This window comes from Danio rerio, chromosome 9, assembly GCF_049306965.1.
Source record: "Danio rerio strain Tuebingen ecotype United States chromosome 9, GRCz12tu, whole genome shotgun sequence".
Lineage (NCBI taxonomy): Eukaryota > Metazoa > Chordata > Actinopteri > Cypriniformes > Danionidae > Danio > Danio rerio.
The window spans coordinates 51,669,478-51,695,000 of NC_133184.1; the positions used below are offsets into that span (position 1 = coordinate 51,669,478).

General features: G+C 35.6%; 1 protein-coding gene across 1 annotated transcript in view; it reads right to left on the reverse strand.

Annotated features, from left to right (window-relative positions):
• Window positions 1-1,251: 1,251 nt before the first annotated feature.
• Window positions 1,252-25,523, reverse strand: part of galnt3 (UDP-N-acetyl-alpha-D-galactosamine:polypeptide N-acetylgalactosaminyltransferase 3 (GalNAc-T3)) — a 44,703-nt gene continuing 20,431 nt past the window's right edge. The window contains exons 4-11 of the mRNA XM_021479042.3: window positions 18,806-18,955; window positions 13,406-13,640; window positions 11,533-11,650; window positions 7,595-7,795; window positions 7,093-7,224; window positions 4,345-4,446; window positions 2,468-2,623; window positions 1,252-1,819 (exon numbers count right to left, since the gene is read on the reverse strand). Of these exons, the coding sequence (XP_021334717.1) occupies window positions 1,706-1,819; window positions 2,468-2,623; window positions 4,345-4,446; window positions 7,093-7,224; window positions 7,595-7,795; window positions 11,533-11,650; window positions 13,406-13,640; window positions 18,806-18,955 (1,208 nt within the window). The 3' untranslated portion in view covers window positions 1,252-1,705. The remainder of the gene's footprint in view (window positions 1,820-2,467; window positions 2,624-4,344; window positions 4,447-7,092; window positions 7,225-7,594; window positions 7,796-11,532; window positions 11,651-13,405; window positions 13,641-18,805; window positions 18,956-25,523) is intronic.

Genomic DNA, 25,523 nt, shown 5'->3' on the forward strand with positions numbered 1-25,523 from the left:
ACTGGCTATCCAGAGCCAGAGATATATACATATATCAATATATGTCAATGTACAAGCAACCTCAAATTACAAATAAATAGCAAATATCGATATATAAGTTACGGCACGGGCATTGCTGACAAAGATCGTGTGTTTTTGTGCATGGACATGTATTATCCTCACTCATTGTTAATTTTTATCTAATCCATGTGCTGAAGCACACCTCCTCTCCTGCTTTCCCTTTTAATTCTAACGGAGGGAGTGATTAATTTGTGAATTATGAATGACTCGAGTTAACCAGCAATTTCCCTGCGTCTCAATGTGCATATCCAGCCTTCTGACCTAAACAGTATATAACATTTGTAATATTCAATCATTTAGAGTGGACAGTATGCACCTTAATGCTTAGGCACTGTTATGCTATCAGGCCCCCTTATAAGTTACTACAAAAACTAGCTGTTACTTCACTTAGCCGATAATAATACAAGCATCTTGTTGTCATATTTCATTTGTGTTGTTTGCTTATTTTATTCAACAAAACTAGCATAAGCCAAGCATTTAGTGTGAGTTGGTGCTACTTTGCCTTGTGGTCAGTGCAGGAAGTGACCGTATTATCACCAGTAACATGACTTGTTGAGTGTTCTGCCTCTATGCTTTGTTTGCTACCATTCCCAATAAGAGTCAGTTGCATTACACCATGTCGCATTTGCTATTTACATGGCGGACTTTGTAAGAGGAAAAGGGCTTTAGTGTTAAACTGACCATTTGCAGCAGGAGGATAAAGAGCAAGCCTCCTCCATTCGGCCTCTTTACTTTCTCTTTACTTTCATGGAGTAATGAAACGATGTAAACTTACTCCACTGAAGACATCCATTATCCTAAATATTATTATTATTATTTTTGTTAAGCACTAAGATTTGTTTCAACTAACCAATAAACCAATAAATGAACAATAATGTTTACACCACATCTGCACTTTGAAATCGCAGCAACAGCTGGAGGTTTGTGGTCCACAGCATGTTGCTGCATTGTTTACAGAGTTAATCCAGCCTGATCTCACAAGAAAACATAAGTATTTTACGTTTTGTCAGTTTAGTGGCTAATTCATACAAATTCAGTCGTACGAAAATGTACGATTTTAAAAAGGAGGCGTGGCACCCAACCCCACCCCTAACCCCAACCATCATTGGGTGATGAGCAAATCGTACTAAATTGTACGAATTAGATCAGAAGAATTCATACGAATAAGCCACTAAATCAAAAAGTTACGAATTGCTGTGCGATTGCTTTGACTGATCCTATACTTCCATGTTTCTTACCACAGCATGGCAGCCACGTGAATTAAGCGTATTAAGTCACTGTACATAAAGAGCACTACGAATCAAGCACTAATGTGGTCCAATGTCCATCAGGATGTTTTTTTTAAAAGAAAGCAGACAAGAAGTAAGGCACATCACCAGGTTTTGGAACATGAGCTGCATTGAAAATATGCAGCATTCACTGTCAAATAAATAAAAATGTATTTTATAAAAAATAAATAGCTAAATAGTTTCATGGAGGGTAAGAAACATATATGGCACCTAAATTTGACTTGAGTTAATTCTGACATTGGCAGCTATTGCAGAGAGTTAATTTTGGACCCTGTGTGTGTGGGTGTGCGTGTGTGTGTGCGTGTGTGAATGTGTGTGTGTGTGTGTGTGTGTGTTTGTGTGTGTGTGTGTCTCATTCAAGTGAAGAGCCAGAGCTGGTATTTGTCGTCTGGATTGCAGGGCACTAGTGAGGGGTTCTCGGGTCGAGCGCTCAGACACTGCTTTGAGGCCTTGTTATAGAACAGCTGATCCTGTTGAATAAAATAACAGAGCAGAATTTATGAGCCAAATCACAAAACCAAACACTGGCCAGCTTAAATTAGCATTACACAGACAGACATGCACTAAAAAATGGGCTCTTGCCTCATGATGTCTGAATATGCTTGGGTTTATTCTGCTCAATAAGTTTATTGCAGATTCGCACATTGCGATATTCATCCTGAAGCGATATATTGTGCAGCCCTTTCACAAAGTACAAATGGAATAAAACTAACCATATGGATTGTTTTTTTAGCTCACATTGCTAGTTTTGTGGTGAATAATTCATCTGTGCACTTCCTGTTTGTTTTCAGTTAAATTCTCAGATTAGGTCTGTCTGAGGTATTGAGCGTGGCTAACCTACTTAACCACGGCCCCTTCTGCTGTCAGTTTTGATAACAAACAGAAACGGTGAGGAGGAGGAGTCTGTTAGATTGTAATATTTCTCCACAAACCATTTTCCTGATATTTCTGAATGAAATGCCGACTTTGCTACATCCAACCACAGTAGAAAAAACAAGCCACACCCACTGTTTTCCCATTTAATATTCAATTTTTCTAGCAACTGTGTCACAATATGGGAAAAAAAGGTTGCAGCTTCCTGTTCAAGCAGACTTAAAAAAAAAAAACTGTAGTTTTACCTCCCGGAGCTCCCACTTCTGCTGCGGGCTTGTGATGGTGTTGTGGCCTTTATACTGACACTCCTCTAAGCGGACCATCGCTCCATCAGTTCCATCTAAACACAGCTCCTTCTGGATGTTGTGTCTGATCTCGTGATGCGTGGAGTACTCAAAATACTGTAGGAGCAGAGCAGAGAAATGACCTTCAGCATTCACTCAACATTTCATTAAAACTGATAAAGATGCCTCCACTGAGGTTCTGGAAGGCATACGGCATCAGGGGAGCTCATTAAAATGAGATTTATGATGTACCTTACAAATGCCATTCATGCTTGTGTTAAAACTAAACAGTGCAAAAAGGGAAGAACAGATTTTTGGTAAATTAATTAGGGGAGATGCATTTTGGTTTTGTTTCACCATAGAAAGTAGTTGCATGACTTATGAATACAATGTGTGAATTGTATAAAATGTTTCATGTTGGTATTTCTACTGTTTAGTGTATCAATTGTTCCATTTTAGGGATGGATGGACATACGGATAGAGGGATAGATCGACATATGGATAGAGGGATGGACGGACGGACGGACAGACGGACGGACGGACGGACAGACGGACAGACGGACAGACGGACAGACGGACAGACGGACAGACGGACAGACGGACAGACGGACGGACAGACGGACAGACGGACAGACGGACAGACGGACAGACGGACAGACGGACAGATAGATAGATAGATAGATAGATAGATAGATAGATAGATAGATAGATAGATAGATAGATAGATAGATAGATAGATAGATAGATAGATAGATAGATAGATAGATAGATAGATAGATAGATAGACAGATAGATAGTAAAATAATAGACAGATGTAAAATAAAATGAAAAATGTAATACTTAATAAAAACTAATAAAATAATACTTAATAAAAAAGAAATAGAAGACAAAAATATATTTAATTAAATAAAAATAGAAATTAAAAACAAATTTTAACAACCTAAACACTTTAAAGCTAAAACTTTTACCTGACACAATATATATATATATAATTAAAATCCACACTGGTTTTATCAATCTTTAAGTAAACAAAAAATTAAGAAAGTAAATGAAAAGAATAAAAACAGCGTCATTTTATTTAACTATGATTTTTTGCACCAAATCTAAAATAAATTAATTAATAAATAGATGAAAATTTTTTTTAAATAAATGCTGAAATGAAATAGTTCGAAATAAAAAAAGAACACAAAAAGAAGAACAATAGTAAAATAAAGTTATTAAAATTACAAAATAAATATATATTTTTTGCAAATTATGTTTAAAAATCTGTATTAAAAAGGGAAAAAGAATTTCGGAGGCCAAACTGACTTTATATTATATGAGAATTATAATATATAAACACTGAATTACTTCAATTCTTACTATTCTGAATTTAATTTAATTTGATCAAATAAATAAATATAAAAGATAAAATTAGCTTGTTTTAATGTAAAATAAAATACTTCATGAAAGTACTAAAATAATACTTAATAAAAAGAAAAGAGGAAAACCAAAAAATAAAATTAAATAAAATTAAAAGATAAAAGTAAAAACAAATTCAAACAACCTAAACTATTTAACTTAAACATTTTACCTGACACAATTTATTATTACTATTATTATTATTATTATATTAAAATATACACAGGTTTTATTTACCTTTAAATGAACAAGACATGAAAAAGTAAATGAAAAGAATAAAAAACCCATTTTATTTAACTATGACTTTTTTTAACCAAATCTAAAATAAATTTATAAACAAAAAAAATTAAAAAGAAATAAAAAAGAAAGAGCTTTAGGTGCCATTTTATCAGTACTCTTGATTTATTGGCAGGACAAACTGTTCCTGCTCCAATTACCTGGTTTCCTCCCATCCCATGGCAGGGGTACATGATGAGAGGCTTCCCTCCCTCATTACTCTCACCCACGTCCAGACAGGCTTCCTTCCCCATGTTCCTGATCTGAAGAAGAACCAAGAGCAGATCAGCTGTACAAACACCAAAACTGCACAAATGCTGATTATACTACTGCAGTTCTGACACTGACACATTATGCTAAAAAAAGACAGGGGAACAGGTAGACAGCATTCATTCAAAATACAATATTAAAACGCATAATATGGCAGATTTTTTCATTAAAATATCCAAAAAAAATAATGGAACAGAGTTATATATTTGTGATGTATTTTGACTTGCGTACTTATATCACTATCTAGTTAACTACATGCTTATGATGTCACACATCAAGGATTTCTGCTTTGGTTTTATAGAAAACAGGGAAACACTAAAGAGACTTTAATATGTTGTGTGTTTATTAGTCTGCACAGATCAGCATTATAACAAAAGCTATGATTGTATTTTATCTAATAAAACAGCACTGCTGCTGTATGCCATATGATCATGAGATGAAGATGCTCTGCAATCAGCAATTGCTTCAGCGCTTCTAAGAGTTATCGGCCAAAAATCCTGTATCGGACAGATTTAGATTTTGCAATCATGCAGAAAAATCCGAACAATGTTTATATAACGGCTATCTGCCTCCAAATCTGAAGAGTTATCAGTTATCGTATCAGTCAAAAATTCTGTATCAGTGTATCCAATAATAACCCGATATCGGCCAATAAATATTGGTGAACGATACAAAAGTGCTTTATTATACTGCAAAATGAGGCATCATAACAATGCACTAATGAATCGCCAAACATTCTGTATTGGTGTATGCAATAATATCTCCATATCAGCCAATAAATATTGGTGGATGATTCAATAGTGCATTATTATACTGAAAAATGAGGCATCATAATAATGCACTGATGAATTGCCAAAAATTCTGTATTAATGCATTTAATAATAACCTGATTTCCGCCAATAAATATTGGTGGATGATTCATTAATGCATTATTATAATGTAAAATGAGGCATCATAATAATGCACTGATGAATCGCCAAAAATTCTGTACCAGTGCATCCAATAATAACCCGATATCGGCCAATAAATATTGTGTGATGATTCAAGAGTGCATTATTATAATGTAAAATGAGGCATTATAATAATGCACTGATGAATCGCCAAGAATTCTGTAACAGTGCATCCAATAATAACCCGATATCGGGCAATAAATATTGGGTGATGATTCAAGAGTGCATTATTATAATGTAAAATGAGACATCATAATAATGCACAAATGAATCGCCAAAAATTCTGTACCAGTGCATCCAATAATAACCCGATATCGGCCAATAAATATTGGGTGATGATTCAAGAGTGCATTATTATAATGTAAAATGAGGCATCATAATAATGCACAAATGAATCGCCAAAAATTCTGTACCAGTGCATCCAATAATAACCCGATATCGGCCAATAAATATTGGGTGATGATTCAAGAGTGCATTATTATAATGTAAAATGAGGCATTATAATAATGCACTGATGAATCGCCAAGAATTCTGTAACAGTGCATCCAATAATAACCCGATATCGGGCAATAAATATTGGGTGATGATTCAAGAGTGCATTATTATAATGTAAAATGAGACATCATAATAATGCACAAATGAATCGCCAAAAATTCTGTACCAGTGCATCCAATAATAACCCGATATCGGCCAATAAATATTGGGTGATGATTCAAGAGTGCATTATTATAATGTAAAATGAGGCATTATAATAATGCACTTATGAATCGCCAAGAATTCTGTAACAGTGCATCCAATAATAACCCGATATCGGCCAATAATTATTGGTGGATGATTCATAAGTGCATTATTATAATGTAAAATGAGGCATTATAATAATGCACTGATGAATTGCCAAGAATTCTGTAACAGTGCATCCAATAATAACCCGATATCGGCCGATGATTTTGGTGGATGATTCATTAGTGCATTATTATAATGTAAAATGAGGCATTATAATAATGCACTAATGAATCGCCAAACATTCTGTGTTAGTGCATTTAATAATAACCCGATACCGGCTAATAAATATTGGTGGATGATTCAATAGTGCATTATTATAATGTAAAATGAGGCATTATAATAATGCACTGATGAATCGCCAAACATTCTGTGTTAGTGCATCCAATAATATCTCCATATCAGCCAATAAATATTGGTGGATGATTTAATAGTGCATTATTATAATGTAAAATGAGGCATCATAATAATGCACTAATGAATCGCCAAATATTCTGTATTAATGCATTTAATAATAACCCGATACCGGCTAATAAATATTGGTGGATGATTCAATAGTGCATTATTATAATGTAAAATGAGGCATTATAATAATGCACTAATGCACTTAGGCAAATAAGTAGTCCTTATGGCTGCTTGACAGCTGTTATTCTTTAAAGTAGATGTAATGTTAAAAAATTAAATACCTCATGCAACGTTTTCACATTTTTTACATGTAGTTATTTTGCAGACATTGTTATCCATTTGTTTCCTTATATAAAGAAGTCATGGATGATTTTCAATATTGATTTGATCATTCAGATTATTTGATTTGCAATATCTGTCCTAGAACCTCTAATGTTGTGAAAGATTATAATCATAATCAAATACGGTGACTGTATTGTATGTTGAGTTAAACTCCAGACTCACCGCACCGAACTGCAACGGGTTGAGATCAGGCATGAAGACCTCTGGATAAACGTTCTTCAAATACCAGGAAAAGCTCTTACACTGGAGCCTTTCCCGGAGATCCACACGCCTGGAGACGTCTCCGAACGAGTGCTGGAGAGAAAGAGAAACTACAGTATTATCAGGACATCAGAGAAACATTCTATCAAATCTTTGAGCTCACTTACGCAGAATTTACAAAGTTAAACAATAAAAACAACTTCAATATTAGGTGAAAAGACAGATTGTATCCTACTAGCAGCAAATAATAATAATTAATAATAATAATATTCATTTGTTTTATTATGTTAATAATACTTAATTAAATACATTCTGTAAACTGTTTATTATTTGTTTACTTTATTTATTCATGTAAGTATGTATGCATGTATTAATTAAATTATGCTTTTGCTGTGATATGAAAGCACATACAAGTAGAATAAATACATTTATGAATATACTTAAAAGGGCCAGTAAGCTGTACCTCTTTTGCGATTTGAGCGGCCTGCTGGTTCCTCCGGTAAAAGATCTCTTTATAGTCATCCATCCAGACCTCGGCCAGACGCACCTGGTTGCGAGCGATCACCTGTGTGCCTTTAGGGAAAGTGTGTGGACTCTTAGTGCGAAACACGTGGCCGACGACTGAACACGGGATGATTTCTAGCTGTCCGCCACACTGCCACACCTAAAGGTCAAGAGCAGCAAATCACGACTAGAAAAAACAGCAGATGATATGACTTGAAATAGAAGAGCTGTTTTAAAGGTCATGTGAGATACTTTGAAATGTGCATTTCCTATTAGAAATTGTGTATAATCTGAATTGAAACACAAAGAGAGAGTGGGGCTGTAGCTCCTCTCCTTTTGTAAAACAGCCAATAGCATTTTGAGCTCAAGTGCATCAATGAAGAGCAAATGAAAAGTGTCTTAAAGGGAACGGGACATGTCAGATACTTGGAAGGATTTGATTGGTTAGAACAGGGGTGCCCAAACTCTGTCCTGGAGGGCCGGTGTCCTGCAGATTTTCACTTCAACCCCAATTAAACACACATGATGCTAATCAAGCTAATCAAGTTCTATCTTGGCATACTAGAAACTTCCAGGCAGGTGTGCTGAGGCAAGTTGGAGCTATATGGAGGGCACCGGCCCTCCAGGACCAAGTTTGGGCACCCTTGGGTTAGAAGATCTGATGAGAAACTGGCGTATGAGGTGATGTAAAAAAAAATAGTTGATCTATTTAGACCAGGGGTGATCAACTCTGTTCCTGGAGATCTACCTTGCTGCAGAATTTAGCTCCAACCCTAATCAAACACAACTAAACCAACTTGAAGGAGCACTTGGTAATTAAAGTCAGGTGTGTTTGATCAAGGTTGCAGCTAAAAATCTGTAGAAAGGTAGATCTCCAGAAACAGGGTTGGGCACCCATGATTTAGACGAAAGTGACAAACCGCAAGCTCTGGATGTATATATATACTTACAAATGTAATTTATACTTTTGGTCTATATATATATATATATATATATATATATATATATATATATATACACACTCATACATACAGTGCATCCGAAAAGCAATCATAGCGCTTCACTTTTTCCACATTTTTTTATGTTACAGTCTTATTCCAAAATGGATTAAATTCATTTATTTCCTCATAATTCTACACACAACAACCCATAATGACAATGTGAAAAAAGAGTTTTTGAAATTGTTGCAAATTTATTAAAAATAAAAAAGCTGAAAAAAAAAAAAAAAAAAAAAAAAAAAAAAAAATCGCATGAACAGAAGTATTCTAAATTGAGCTCAGGCACATTCTGTTTCCACTGATCATTCTTGAGAGGTTACAGCAGCTATTTTAGGGTGCTTTCACACCTACACTTTTGTATCGGAACGTATCTCGTTTGCCCAGTTAGCGCGGTTCGTTTGGCATATGTGAACAGGTCAATCGCACTCTGTTCCGCGCCAAAGTAATTGCTCCGAGATCACTTGAATGAGGTGGTCTCGGCTCGATTGAAACGAACCCTGGAGCGGTTCGATTGTAGTGAGAAAGCGATCCAATCCGAGCGTGGTTGTATCACTGTGTTTTATGGATATGTAATTGGCATACGGCTATATGAAGAGAGAATTATGAGTGGGGTGGGAAGTTTCGCGAGTCTCCGGATGCCCGCAAACGAGTGATGATCTCCCGGTAATCTCGCGTCTCACTCCAGGTCCTCAAATAGGCATCGTCGCGCACCCTTCTCACCCCTCCCCACCGCATCTCTCCTCAGACAGGTCGCTCGCGCGCGCGCACCCTGTCAATTACCACCAAACCACCACCTCTCCTGACAGCTTAGCGGGACGCTGCAAAATAAACCCTGACACTCTGACCAATGTAAGGAGAGTTTACTCGCACATGACTTGTTTTAGCTCTTTTGGTACGATTAGAAACTTTGCAGTGTGAAAGCGAACCGCACCAAGAGCAAAGAGCAACAATGTAACATTTGTAATCTCTGTTTCGGAACAACTGAATCGATTCACAGGTGGGAAAGCACCCTTAGAGTTCACCTGTGGTCAATTCAGTTGATTGGACATGATTTGAAAAGGCATACACCTGTCTATATAAGGTCCCAGGGTTGACAATGCATGTCAAAGCACAAACCAAGCATGAAGACAAAGGAATTTTCTGTAGACCTCCGAGACAGGATTGTCTAGAAGCACAAGGCTGGGGAAGGTTACAGAAAAAATTCTGCTGTTCTGAAAGTTCAATGAGCACAGTGGCCTCCATCATCCGTAAGTGGAAGATGTTTGCAACCACCAGGACTCTTCCTAGAGCTGGCCGGCCATCTAAGCTGAGTGATTGAGGGAGAAGGGCCTTAGTCAGTGAGGCGATCAATAACCTGATGGTCACTCTGTCTGAGCTCCAGCGTTCTTCTGTGAAGAGAGGAGATACTTAGAGAAGGACAACCATCTGTGCAGCAATCCACCAATCAGGCCTGTACAGTTAAGTGGCCGGATGGAAGCCACTCACCACCTGGAATTTGCCAAAAGGCATCTGAAGGACTCTCAGACCATAAGAAACTAAATTCTCTGCTCTGATGAGACTAAAATTGAACTCTTTGGAGTGAATGCCAGGCATTAAGTTTGAAGAAAACCAGGCACCGCTCATCACCAGACTAATAACATCCCTACAATGAATCATGGTGGTGGCAGCATCATGCTGTGGGGATGTTTTTCAGCAGCAGGAACTGGAAGACTAGTCAGGATAGAGGGAAGGATGAATGCAGCAATGTACAGAGACATCATAAATGAAAACCTGCTTCAGAGTGCTCTTGACCTCAGACTGGGGCGACGGTTCATCTTCCAAAAGGACAATGACCCAAAGCACACCGCCAAAATATCAATGGAGTGGCTTCACAACAACTCTGTGAATGTCCTTGAGTGGCCCAGCCAGAGCCCAGACCTAAATCCTATTGAACATGATTTAGAAATCCTATCTGAAAATGACTGTACGCCGTCGCTTTCCATCCAACCTGACAGAGCTAATGCAAAGAGGAATGGGCAAAAATTCCCAAAGACAGGTGTGCCAAGCTTGTGGCATCATATTCAAAAAGACTTGAGTCTGTAATTGCTGCCAAAGGTGCATCAGCAAAGTGTTGAGCAAAGGCTGTGAATACTGATGTACATGTGATTTTTCAGCTTTTTTATTTTCAATAAATTTGCAACAATTTCAAAAACTCTTTTTTCACATTGTCATTATGGGGTATTGTGTGTAGAATGTTGAGGAAATAAATGAATGTAATCCATTTTGAAGAAGGCTGTAACAAAAAAATGTGGAAAAAGTGAAGCGCTATGAATACTTTCCGGATGCACTGTACATATATATATATATATATATATATATATATATATATATATATATATATATATATATATATATATATATATATATATATATATATATATATATATATATATATATATACATGAATGTGGATTCAGCACATCCTTATTGAATAAGTACATTTACTTATTCCAAACACTTGAACAGTACTGTACATGCACTAAAGAGTAATAAGAATAAGAATATAATAATAATAATAATAATAATAATAATAATAATAGATATAAATATAATAGTAATAATAATAATAATAATAATAATAATAATAATAATAGATATAATAATAATAGATATAATAATAATAATAATAATAATAATAATAATAATAATAATAATAATAATAATAATAATAATAATAATTTATGTTATTCATGATGCACTTTTCTTAAACAAACAGAACTACCACGTATACAAAACAAAAATAAGAATACAACTAAAATCTCCATAATAACCTTGCATAATAAAACCTTAATAATTCAAACCACAACAATCAGTAAAAAAATAATCAAGCAAAATAAACATGAAATGAGTTTGGACTTACTCTGAAGGACATCTCAATGTTTTCTCCTCCCCAAATCTCCATCTCCTCGTCATAGCTTCCTATGTGGTAGAAATAATCTCTGGAAATGGAGAACAATCCACCTGCGAATGTCGGCGTCCTGTGAAAGTGAACATGAATACAGTATAAATGTTTCTTCTGTTTTATAGATGGTCATTAGACAGAAAATGAGTGAAATGTGTGTTGCTCCCAAGTGTGTGTGGGTGTGTGATAATAAAAACAACATTTAAATCAAACAACAAGCCATGAGTAGAATAAAATCTATTTACTCTCTCAGTAAAAAAAGCATTTACAGAACAGCCCTGCAGCTTCTAAACTTTATTTCCCGCTAAACACAGTAGGAAAACATACAGGAATGAATGAAATGTTAAATAAATTAAAATAGAAAACAGCTATTCTACAATTTCATAATATTTCACAATGTTGCTACTGTATTTCTGACGAAACGGTGAACACATGTGAGTGTTACACATTCTGTAAGCTTTTTTTTAAATTCAGCAACATTTAACAGTAACGCCTCAAATATTAACATTAATACATCTAAAGCATTTCTTAGTTAATTTGAAAAATTATTGATTTTTTGTTTTTAACAAATTAATATTTGTTACTTATTTTGTTACTATTTGATAATTAGGGCTCAGCTAACAACAATTTTAAAACACTGTAACATTTGCATTGTTCAATGTGGGGTTTATTATATTTGAAAATATCTAAATCCACAAAACTGAAAACTATTTAATTGCTTGTCATTAAATAAATAATTGTATAATACATATATTACTATTTATATATTATATTATTAATATTATATGTAAATATTATAATATAGCCATTTCGAGGGATGCAAACAAAAACAATGGTCCCAACGTATTTCCTGTTTTACATTTTTTCATTTCTATATCTTCCAAGCAAAAAGAGCCCCATATTCAAAAATAATGCTATAACAGCTGTTTTAGAATTAAGTTATGATTGAATTGCATCTTGTTACAGTAATGAAATAATTTGATAACAGCTAGGAAATGTTCATGGGCCAATGACACATTGAAATGGTCTATATTATATTAATATATTATAAAATAAACATTTTATATTAAACTATTAAAAATATCTATCAAATCTAAAAATATTTTAACCAAGAAATACCTCACATACAAAATACAAAAACTACATGTAGCAAAATACAATTAACTAAAGGGAAAAGTGTGTGTTTGTATAATATGTTTAGATATACAGTCGAAGTCAGAATTATTAGCCCCCTTGTTTATTTTTCCCTGATTTCTGTATAAAAAAATAAGAAACAGGGGGGCTAATAATTCTGACTTCAACTGTGTGTGTGTGTGTATTCATTTTCTTTTCGGCTTTAGTCCCTTTATTAATTCGGTGTCGCCACAGCGGAATGTACCACCAACTTATCCAGCACGATTTACAAAGTGGATGCCCTTCCAGCCGCAACCCATTTCTAGAAAACCTCCACACACACCCATTCACATTCGTACACTATGCACAATTTAGCCTACTCAATTCACCTGTACCGCATGTCTTTGGACTGTGGGGGAAACCGAAGCACCCGGAGGAAACCCACGCAAAAACAGGGAGAACATGCAAACTCCACACAGAAACGCCAACTGACCCAGTCGAGGCTCAAACCAGCGACCTTCTTGCTGTGAGGCGACAGCACTACCTACTGCGCCACTGTGTCGCCATATATATATATATAAACAATAATATGGCTTAGTAATACTAAAATTCCTTCATGGTCTCCTAACACAAATTAATTAAGATAACTTAATTGTTTTTACCAATTTACTTAGATTGACCAAAAAAAAAATTAAGCTGTCCTCAAGAACCTCCTTACTTAATAGGGTACGTCTCATCCTTGCGTCTACGCCTCTCATGATCAGGAAGAGTCTCCCAGCCGAAGGAAAGACCCCAGTCGAAGTTCCCCCTGTTATGATGCTGTCCGTACGGCGAGGGTTTCATGAACTCAAATGTGTTCAGGTCAATGGTGGTGATGTCCGGACTCACGACAGCGCTCGAGTTCTCTGCTATCCTGGCCAACAGCGGCTCGAGCCATCCGTGGAAACATTCACCTGAAAAAGCCAAGCAGAAACAAAATAATAAGAGTAATATTTAATCTCCACCATAGACGAGCTATTTTCCAATCATAGTTGCGAGTTAAATTTATGCGCAAAAAATGTAATATTGCATAAAACATTTGAAAATGGATGCCAATTACTGCATCAATATCAATTATTAGCAAAATCTGTTTTAAAATTCAAAACAATATAGAAAAATATTATATAATAAATAATATTATTAAACAGGGTGACATGGTGGCTTAGTGATTAGTACAGTTGCCTCACAGCAAGAAGGTCGCTTGTTCAAGTCCCAGCTGGGTCAATTGGCATTTCTGTGTGGAGTTTGCATGTTCTCCCCGTGTTGGCGTGGGTTTCCTCTGGGGCTCCAGTTTCCCCCAGAGTCCAAAAACATGTGCTATATGTGAGAATAAACTAAATAAACATATTCTGGATAAGTTGGCGGTTCAGTCCGCTGTAGCCAAAAGAAAATGAATATCATTAAACAAAAAAAATTAATAAATAAATTACAAGTGTGGTTCCTAAACAGAATATGCTTGACATTAAAATCCTACAACCTGCCAAATGCAGGTAGATTTCAGCTGTGGCTGGTTAGACGATCACTAGCCACTTTTGCTGGTTGAAGATCATTTTTAAACTGTAGCTTTCTTAAAAAAAAAAAAAAAAAAAATCAATAATAAGGATGACCCGGTGCCAGCATGAGAGATGACAATAATAACTAGATTATTAAAGTTCGTCGAGACAAACTTTAGGCTGGCTTGAGAAAGTCTGTTGGAAATAGTTTGTTTAGTTTAAACAGTTTTAAAAAGTATGAAAAGATAGATAGATAGATAGATAGATAGATAGATAGATAGATAGATAGATAGATAGATAGATAGATAGATAGATAGATAGATAGATAGATAGATAGATAGATAGATAGATAGATAGATAGATAGATAGATAGATAGATAGATAGATAGATAGATAGATAGATAGATAGATAGATAGATAGATAGATAGATAGATAGATTAAAACAGTTTATGGATGGATGGATGGATGGATGGATGGATGGATGGATGGATGGATGGATGGATGGATGGATGGATGGATGGATGGATGGATGGATAGATAGATGGATAGATAGATGGATAGATAGATGGATAGATAGATAGATTAAAACAGTTTATGGATGGACGGACGGACGGACGGACGGACGGACGGACGGACGGACGGACGGACGGACGGACGGACGGACGGACGGACGGACGGACGGACGGACGGACGGACGGACAGACAGACAGACAGACAGACAGACAGACAGACAGACAGACAGACAGACAGACAGATAGATAGATAGATAGATAGATAGATAGATAGATTTGAGGTCACAAAGTTAGATCTAATGTTAAGTCAATGACAGTCGTTTGCAATGGAAGTCTTTGGGGCAGTTGCTAGGGTACAGTATCTGGTAGTTAGGGGTGTGGCTAGAAAGTTAAAAGCTCATCAGTTATTGGACATGTTCAATACATATTTTCCCCACTGTATATATATATATAAAACCCTAACATGTCCTTTGAAGTTTGCACAATCATCTTTGTTTTCAGACTTGTATGGAGAATAATACCGCCTTAGGCCACAGAATACTCTCAAATACTTTTAATTATTTACTCTGATAAATAAACATAGCTGATATTAATAAATAAAACCATATTCTACATCAATTTGGGCAGTTTTTACATTCTGACTGACAGTTTCCCCATCAACCACTCCAGCGGAGGACAAAAACACTTTAAAATAACTCCATGAATGTTTAACAAGCCCAAACTCAGACAGAATTAAATAGCATCAGATTCTTTCCAGCAGCTCCAACTGACCACAGGCTTGTTATAAAAGCTGTGATTTTATTAAAAGGCGAGCCCTATTAATGTGAATCCAGCAACACATGTGTGTGGGAGTGATCCGCTCTTTAAAATGCCTCAGAAACTGAATGTGAATGGCATTAATGCATTAATTTATTTTTAAAAAGTAACATAATACTTCTACAGCATTTCTCAATCTTAGTTAATTTAAACAATTATTGATTTATAGTTTTTATTAAATTAATATTTGTTTCTTATTTTATTACTATTTGATTATTAAGGCTGAGCTAACATAACTACATAAGGTTTATTACTACATTATTAGCAATAATGTATTAGCAAACAACAATAAACAAATAAAACTGTAACAATATTACAGTATTATATTACAAGAAAAACACTTTAAAATAACACAATGAATGTTTAACAAAAAAAATTAAATGTTATAAATTTACATCTCAAACTGTGATTTGGTTTAAAAGTTATCTGACTAGAAGGAGGCAATGTGTATTTTATAATGGAAGTTATTCGGAAGTGAAAGATGTGGTGTGCAATGTGGTGTGCCTCAAGGAAGTTGTTTAGGACCATTGTTGTTTTCTATTTTTACCAACGATCTTTGGTTTTAAAGCATGCGAGGGCAGATATGTACGCAGATGATACAACATTATATCTACCAGCGGCATCGATAGAAAAATTACCTGCTGATTTAGATACATTTAGTTACATTTAGTAGTAGAGTGGGTACAGAATAATAAGTCATTTTAAATTTGACAATAACCAAAAGTATTGTGTTTGGATCAAACTCTCAATTCAAATGTATAGCACAGTTAAATTTGTCTGTAATGAGTGTGCCTATTGAACAGGTAGAGGACATTAGACTTCTTGGAGTTCTTCTTGATAGTAGGTTAAAGTGGTCAAAACAGATCGATAAAATGGTAATTGTTATGGGAAGAGGTTTATCAATTATTAAGAGATGTGTAGAATTTTTACCACATTGCTGTATCTCTCAAATTGTTCAGGCAATTGTTCTTTCTTATATAGATTACTGTCCAGTGGTATGCAGGCCCGGATTGGCTAATCGGGAGGACCGGGAGAATTCCCGGTGGGCCGGTCCGTTTTTTGGCCGCAAGGGCCGGTGTCCCTAGCTCCAGAATCTGTTGCTCTCAGCAATCACACTTTTTAAATTTATTTATTTACTTGACCACAGCCTTTTTATTCATTATTATACCGCAACTCTTCTCTTTTGATCTATTTTAATGATGATAAAACTCAGTTGTGTCATCATCCATAAAACGGTTGTTGTGGTCGAGCGGATAGCACGTTAGGTTAAGACGCCACGGACCCGGGTTCGATCCTCTTTAGAGTAATTTAGTGTTTTCATTTTTATTTATAAGACATATAATACTGTTAGGATTGTTGAACATTTGAAGTTCTAAAGCAGCTGTTTTCTCAAAAAAAAAAAAAAAAACATGATAGTGTCATTAGAAACTGATTTGGAAATATTTATTTATTTACTTATTTTAATATAGTCAGTCGTGAACTGAGGTGGGCCGGTCTGAGGCTTAAAACTCCAGAGCTGAAAAGGTGTCCCACTCCGGCCCTGGTGGTATGGTCCAAGTGCATCAAGTAGAGAATTGTATAAGTTACAGTTAGTCCAAAATAGAGCGGCACGACTCATTTTACACTGCAATAGAAGAGTTAATATTATGAAAATGCATAAAACTTTAGGTTGGTTATTGGTGAAGGATAGGGGAATTGTTTCTCTGCTGAGTTTCATAGGAAATATTTCTGTGTCAAGAGGTCCAAATGTATTGTACTGTCAACTTTTGTATGGTAATGCTAGTCATTATTTTAACACCAGGCATGGTTTTAAAGGAATGTTTTTGCTTCCCATTTCAAAAAGTAATGCAAAGCAACACACTGTAATGTATAGAGGAATGAAAACATGGAATGAATTGCCATCAGACATTACATGCTTTGTAACAAGTAAAATGAGGTTTAAAAATCGTTTAAGACTGAAGTTAAGGGGATCGTGGAAAAGCTCCTTAAAGTGAATCTCTCTTGGGAGCCTTTAACGTTTTTACTGGATAAATTTCCAGAGGATCTGTCCCATGATCAGGAAACTTTGCTACATCTCCTGCTAATGGCTGCAAGAAAAAATATAACAATTAAATGGTTTAAACCTGAACCACCCACGGTTTCACAGTGGATACAAAATATCAGACAGTTATATTCAATGGAACAGTTGACAGCACAAATACAGCTGCAGACTCAAATCTTTGAAAGAAGATGGGGACCAGTTCAAAGCCTCATTGGATAGGTCACTTATGTCTCTAAGTTTGTATTTTTGCTTGAAGTTTGTCTATTTACTTTTATTTATTTATTTTTATTTTTTCCTCAGATCTATATTGTCATTATATATATCTTTATTTGTATGCTCGGGCCCAATCTCAGGACTGTTCTTATTACTGTTTGTATTTATGTCGACTGCTGTCAATAAAAGTTAAAAAAAAAAAAAAAATGTTTAAGAAATATTTAATGGCACAATATAAACTGGATTGTTGATCTAGATGTTATGTATGAACTTTGTATTTTAATGTTTTTATTGGTCTTTGTTGTTATGTATTAATGTAATTTTGTGTTGTGTTCGATGGACCCCAGGAAGAAAAGCCACTATCTTTCGGATGAGACGTTAAACCGAGGTCCTGACTCTCCGTGGTCATTAAAAATCCCAGGATGTCCTTCGAAAAAAAAGTGGAGGTTTAACCCCGGCATCCTGGCCAAATCTGCCCACTGGCCTCTGTCTATTATGGCCTCCTAACCCTTCCCAAATCATAATTGGCTTCATCACTCTCTCTCCTCTCCACCAATCTGCTGGTGTGTGGTGTGCGGTCTAGCACAAAATGGCTGCCGGCGCATCATCCAGGTGGATGCTGCACACTGGTGGTGGATGAGGAGATTCCCCCCCATTGTGTAAATCGCTTTGAGTGCCCAGATAAGCGCTATATAAATATAAGGAATTATTATTATTATTATTATTATTATTATTATTATTATTATTACTACTACCTAGCAGTGGCTAATGGGGATCCTGATAAATAAAAAAATAAAACAGGCCCAAACTAAGTATTAAAAAGCTTCAGATTCTTATATAGATTCTGTACTTTTCCTCTACTTGCATTACAATTTTGGGTAAGCAATGGTACTTTCACTTAAATGGGATTTTCCAGTACTCTTTCCACCACTGTGTGGGAGTGATCTGCTCTTTAAAAGTCCTCCGAGACTGAATGTGAATGGCAGTGTGTTGGGATACTCACAGTGGGCATCCAGGAAGGTGAGAGTGTCTCCTGTGGCCACAGAGGCCCCAAGGAGCCTCGCAGTGATTAATCCTTTACGCTCATGCTGACGGACCACACGCACAATGTGCAGCTGCTTCAGAAACTCGTCCAGTTTATCCTTTAGATGCTCTGAGAGAGACACAAACGTCAAACAATATCATGTAAATGATGTTGAATAATGGAAGTCATGTCTTCTGCACTGCAACGAGCTTCAGATAAAATCCACACACATGCTAGATGAAAACAAAGAAATTTATCAGATAAATGTTTAATATTTTGAATTTTTTAATTTTTAACAGTTCACCTGTAAAAACATGTACTCATTGTTTAGTGTTTTCAAACTTTCATGAGTACTTTCTTCAGTCAGAATCTTGTGAACATTAACCCTCTGGGGTCTGACGGTGTTTTGGGCCTCTGGAGAAGTTTTGACACGCACTGACATTTGTGTTGTTTTCAGTATCTTAAAAACATATTAATGGCTAAAGTGTGATAACACTGTAAACAGCACAAGTTGGGCTACAATCATACCTAAGCAGCATGTTTGTATGTGTTTGTGTTTTTGAGAAAGAAACGTTTATGCGTGGTTTGTGAAAAACTACAATTTTGAAGTCACTAAAACAAGGCCGTGAAACACACAGAGAACATTTGTGCACAAGACTTTTGAGAACTGGATCTGATAGTCTAGTGTTTTTGCTTCTAAATGATGTGAGAAACATCTTGTTCACTTGCTCACAGAAAACAATACAATGAATTAAAAATTCTAAGTCACTTTCTGTTTGAAAATGGTTTATGCGAGAAGGCGTGAACTATCATTACTATGCAGTGAGTCACACCTGAGAAGACAAATACCTGCATATTTTTTTTTTTTTTTTTTTTAGATTAGATTCAACTTTATTGTCATTACATATGTACAAGTACAATGCAATGAAATGCAGTTTAGGTCAATAGCAGCAAGTGCAGGATACAGGAATAAGTTATAAAGTGCAGTTATAGAAAACTATGGTGATATTTACAGATGGATGTACTATGAACATTATATACAGGTTGGATAAGCTATGAACAGATTTACAATATATGAATATATGTGCAGGTTGCTATTAATAATCAGTAGTGTGCAGATAAATAAACATGATTACAAGTGTATATGTTACAATATATGAATATATGTACAGGGATAGATGAACATGATTACAAGTGTATATGTTACAATATATGAATATATGTGCAGGTTGCTATTAATAAACAGTAGTGTTCAGATAGATAAACATGATAACAAGTGTATATGTTACAATATATGAATATATGTACAGGTTGCTATTAATAGTCAGTAGTATGCAGATGAATAAGCATGATTACAAGTGTATATGTTACAATATATGAATATATGTACAGGGATAGATGAACATGATTACAAGTGTATATGTTACAATATATGAATATATGTACAGGGATAGATGAACATGATTACAAGTGTATATGTTACAATATATGAATATATGTACAGGGATAGATGAACATGATTACAATTGTATATGTTACAATATATGAATATATGTACAGGTTGCTATTAATAGTCAGTAGTATGCAGGTAAATAAGCATGATTACAAGTGTATATGTATAGTGGGTGTGTACATAATTACAAATGCATAATGAGCTGCATAATAAGCCATCAGACAGGTATGTGACTAAGAGTTTCAAGAAAGAATCTGAGAAAAAAATTAATTTATTTGTATATATTTTTTTGTTTGCAGTTTATTTAAAATATATTTAACTATCACACAAAATAACTCGATACTAGTAAACCTAATAAACTCAGTTACCACATAGGAATTTGAAACAGAACAGCACCTGTATTGTAAACAAGTATTTATTTTTCCATAGTAGCAAAAACAAAAGCTGCATCCCAAATGGCACACTATACACTATGCACTATGTACTTATGCACTTACACACTCAACAGCAGAGTATTTGTATGTAGAGTCGTCCACTGATGACGTTTGGCTGTGGCCAAATTAGTAAAAATAAATGAACAAAGTACCAAATAATACCTGCCATAAGTATTACCGCATTCTCCATCGTGAGGCTCTGAAATCACTCGCATAGGAGAATTTCGCTTTCACAATCCAACATAAATAAAGTCTCCAGCACGTGACCCCGATAGCTCTGCCCCTTTCGCTACATGAGCAAAGCAGCGGTCGTTGAGCGCATAAAGTGTCCATCATTCTACACTTCATTTTACCGGTCGAATGGGTGCACCAATTATTTTTTGTATTTTTATCTGCTTGTTAGGTGGTGACGTGTTTGTGACGTATGTGATACAGTTTCCGGGTCCAAGCCGCCATTCATTTGAGTGGAGAAATCATTCGTTTATGATCACGTTTTATTCCTATCACACATTAAAGTTAATTTTATATAAAATCATTGTGTACACAACAATCTCTGGGCTTGCTGCATAACAAAAATGTAACCTTTTTTAAAAAAAATGAATCACTTTCTTGCCATCGGATATTAGGCATGGACATATATATAGCGATCGTGATTTTCGAAAGTATTAAATTGCTTTGTAAACGTTTAATATTACCATTTCATGAGTCTCCCCATTCAGTTGAATAGAGCACTTGGACCCGGATGGCCCTTCGCGTGACGTCACACTTAACAAGCGGATTGTGAACGCACTACAATACTACAAAATGGCCTAGAATAGTGCATAAGTATGCGATTTGAGATGCACCTTAACACTACAGAAATTAATGGTTGCCAGCATTTTTCAAAATATCTTCTTTTGTGTTCAACAGAAGACAAACAGGTGAGTAGATGAAGACAGACAGAATTTAAAGTTTTAGGTGAACCATGCTTTTGAGATTTTATTTCGCATGGATACATCAGATTGATCAAATGTACAAAATACAAATATTATTGTATTATCAATAAAATACCAAAAAAATATATATATATATATATATATATATATATATATATATATATATACATATATATATATATATATAGGTGATGCTAGTGCTGTCGCCTCACAGCAAGAAGGTCGCTGGGTCGATCCTCGGTTCAGTTGGTGTTTCTATGTGGAGTTTGCATGTTCTCCCTGCGTTTGCATGGGTTTCCTCTCCTCTAGGTGCTCCGGTTTCCCCCACAGTCCAAAGACATGCAGTAAAGGTGAATTGGGTAGGCTAAATTGTCTGTAGTGTGTGTGTGTGTGTGTGTGTGTGTGTGTGTGTGTGTAGGATGGGTTGCGGCTGGAAGAGCATCCGGTGCGTAAAAATGTGCCGGATAAGTTGGCGGTTCATTCCGCTGTGTGTTATTTTTTTAAACTAGTTCTGTTCTTTTGAGATTTCTTTACTCAGGTGGAGGTGTGCGTTGGCTCGAGGCCACAGACCAAGTGCCTTAGTGTCCCACCAATGACAATACACAGCCATATCGCACTGCTCTCTAGTCAACTTGACAACACAAACACTGCTTTCACCTTCAAACTCCGCCTCTGCTTTCATTTGATTTGACAACGAAAAAGAGATGCGACTGACCTAGCAGCATGCATGAGTTTTTTCAACTGCAGTCACACAAAGCACAATGGTTAAAACACGAGGAACACAAGGCACAAAGGCAGCGTGCAAAACATTCACAGTCATTAGTAAACCATTAAAAAAAGGCACCTCTCATCCCAAAAAGCATGTTCTGTGTGATCAAAGCCTTCGAAGGCAGCTGCCCATGTAGTCAGTATGCTCTCCAAGTTTTACTCATTTCATGCCAGTTACTGCTTTTTCTCCCAAAATACATCAAAGTGCTTTACTTTTCAAAACTACACTACAATGAATATGTTCATCTCAAAGTGACTCTTTTTATCTGTCAGGATATGTTTTAAAGTCACTATGCAGGAATATGAGACATAATAATACCTTTACACCAAAAGAGCAGGACAAAGCTCAAGCTGTACCTGTCATCTAGTAGTTATGGGTGTGTGTACGTACTCATTAAGAATAAATATCTCCTGTCAGGAGTGCCCCGGCAGCCCTCAGAAAAAAGCCACTGACCAGCACTTTGGTATAATATCATATATTTTATAGAACTGAGGAGTAACTTACTGAAAATAGGGACGTATACAGTAAGTCCAAAATAAAACCTTAACTACAGCACTGAAATTAGTGTCGGTTCGACTGTTTTAGACAGCAAAAGCATATTTAATGCACCAAAACCCTGTACAAATCTTTCAACAAAAGTCTTTACATTAGAAGGCTGTAATTTAAATTTAGACAGTGGGTTTGAGATTAGTTAGTTAGTGAGTGAGTGAGTGAGTGAGTGAGTTAGTTAGTTAGTGAGTGAGTGAGTGAGTGAGTTAGTTAGTTAGTGAGTTAGTTAGTTAGTTAGTTAGTTAGTTAGTGAGTTAGTTAGTTAGTTAGTTAGTTAGTGAGTTAGTTAGTTAGTTAGTGAGTTAGTGAGTTAGTTAGTGAGTCAGTTAGTTAGTGAGTTAGTGAGTTAGTTAGTGAGTTAGTTAGTTAGTGAGTTAGTTAGTTAGTTAGTTAGTTAGTTAGTTAGTTAGTTAGTTAGTTAGTTAGTTAGTTAGTTAGTTAGTGAGTTAGTTAGTGAGTTAGTTGGTGAGTTAGTGAGTCAGTTAGTTAGTGAGTTAGTGAGTTAGTTAGCTAGCTGACTTTATTAGTACCTGTAGGTAGATTCTTTTTGCAGCAAAGTTTGGCATTTGATACAAACAATAAAATCACACGTATACATACACACATATACACATACAAAGTACCTTATAAAAGATTACAATTTATTCAGAGTAACAAAAGATGATGGGACAAAGCTATTCCTGAACCGTTTTGTCCAACTTAAAAGCATCTGAAACTTTAAACCCGAAGAGAGCAGGATAAACTCCTCAGACAGAGGATGAGAGCTACAGCTACTAATGTTCTGGGCAATCCGTAAAAGCTGCCTACTACGCAGGGATTCAATAATCAGCTGTGATTTACCAATCAACCTGCTAGACCACCTAACAACCTGGCTCAGTCTATTCCAGATTTTGAGAGACAGACGTCTAAACCGTGCCACCAGAGCGAAGGATAGAATAGAAATATAGATCAATAAAAGCACGATTTAAAAAAAAAAAAAAAAAAAAAAAAAAGAGTAAGCATATTGGGCCCAATGAGAAACATGTGATTGTTTCCTTAGACAATATAGGCGCCGATGCCCCTTCTTGGACACAGCGTCACAGTTTGCCTCAAAGTTTAAAGATCGGTCAATAATGGTACCCAAATATTTGTAGTTCTCCACCCATTCTACCTTTTGACCCCTAATATTAGTCACCTCAGCTGCTGTATGATTCCTTCTAAAATCAATAATCATATCCTTAGTTTTTGTTGCGCTAAGTTTTAGATTTGACTAATCACACCACTAAACAAAATGATCTACTATCGGACCATGACTATTTTCATCTCCTTGGAGAAGGCTTACAATCACAGTGCCGACTGCATATTTTAAAATGAAATGATTTTCAAATGTGCTCTGACACATGTTTGTGTACAGAATAAATAAAAGTGGGGATATATATATATACTGTACATATACAGTTAAAGTCACAATAATTAGCCCCACTGAATTATTAGTCCCCCCGTTTATTTTTTCCACAATTTCTGTTTAACAGAGAGAATATGTTTTCAACACATTTATAATAATAATAATAATTTTAATAACTCATTTCTAATAACTGATTTATTTTATCTCTGGCATGATGGCAGTACATAATATATGACTAGATATTTTTCAAGACACTTCTATACAGCTTAAAGTGACATTTAAAGAGTTAACTAGGTTAACTAGGCAGGTTAGGGTAATTAGGCAGGTTATTGTATAACGATGATTTGTTCAGTAGACTATCGAAGAAAAAAAATTGCTTAAAGGGGCTAATAATTTTGTCCTCAAAATGGTGTTTAAAAAATTAAAAATTGCTTTTATTCTAGCCAAAATAAAACAAATAAGCCCTTCTCTTGAAGAAAAAATATTATCAGACATACTGTGAAAATTTCCTTGATCTGTTAAACATCATTTTGGAAATATTTAAAAAATAAAATAAAAGGGGGGCTAATAATTCTGACTTCAACTGTATATTACATAACATTTTTTACTTTTAAGATTTTTGTTGTGTTTTACAATTTATTATTCAGAATTTTTATTAATCTTGTGCCTTCACCTTTAAAGGATTTTGTTTTTCTCTGTACTGACAATATAAGATACGATAAGATACATACTTGAGCATCATCAAGTGGGGACTGTAAAGAATTTTAGAGTCACTAATTTTGGTCATTTTGCTTTTTCTTTAGGAGTCCATCCTTAGCATACTTCAAGCTACATGTACATTTACCAAAGCCATATCACTCTGCAGATGAAGACCGGTTACTCACAAAAGCTAAGAAGGGCTGAGCTTGGTCAGTAGCTGAATGGGATCCCACAGGGGAAAAACTAAGTTGCTGTTGGAAGTGGTGATAGTGAGGCCAGTAGGGGGCACTCAATCTGCGGTCTGTGTGAGTCTTAATGCCCCAGAATTGTGAATGTGATGCTGTACTGTCAGTGAGCACCATCTTTCAGATGATATATTGAACCGAGGTCCTGACTCTCTGTGGTCATTAAAAAGCCCCCCAACACTTCTCATTAAGAGTAGGGGTGCAAACCCGGTGTCCTGGTTACATTCCC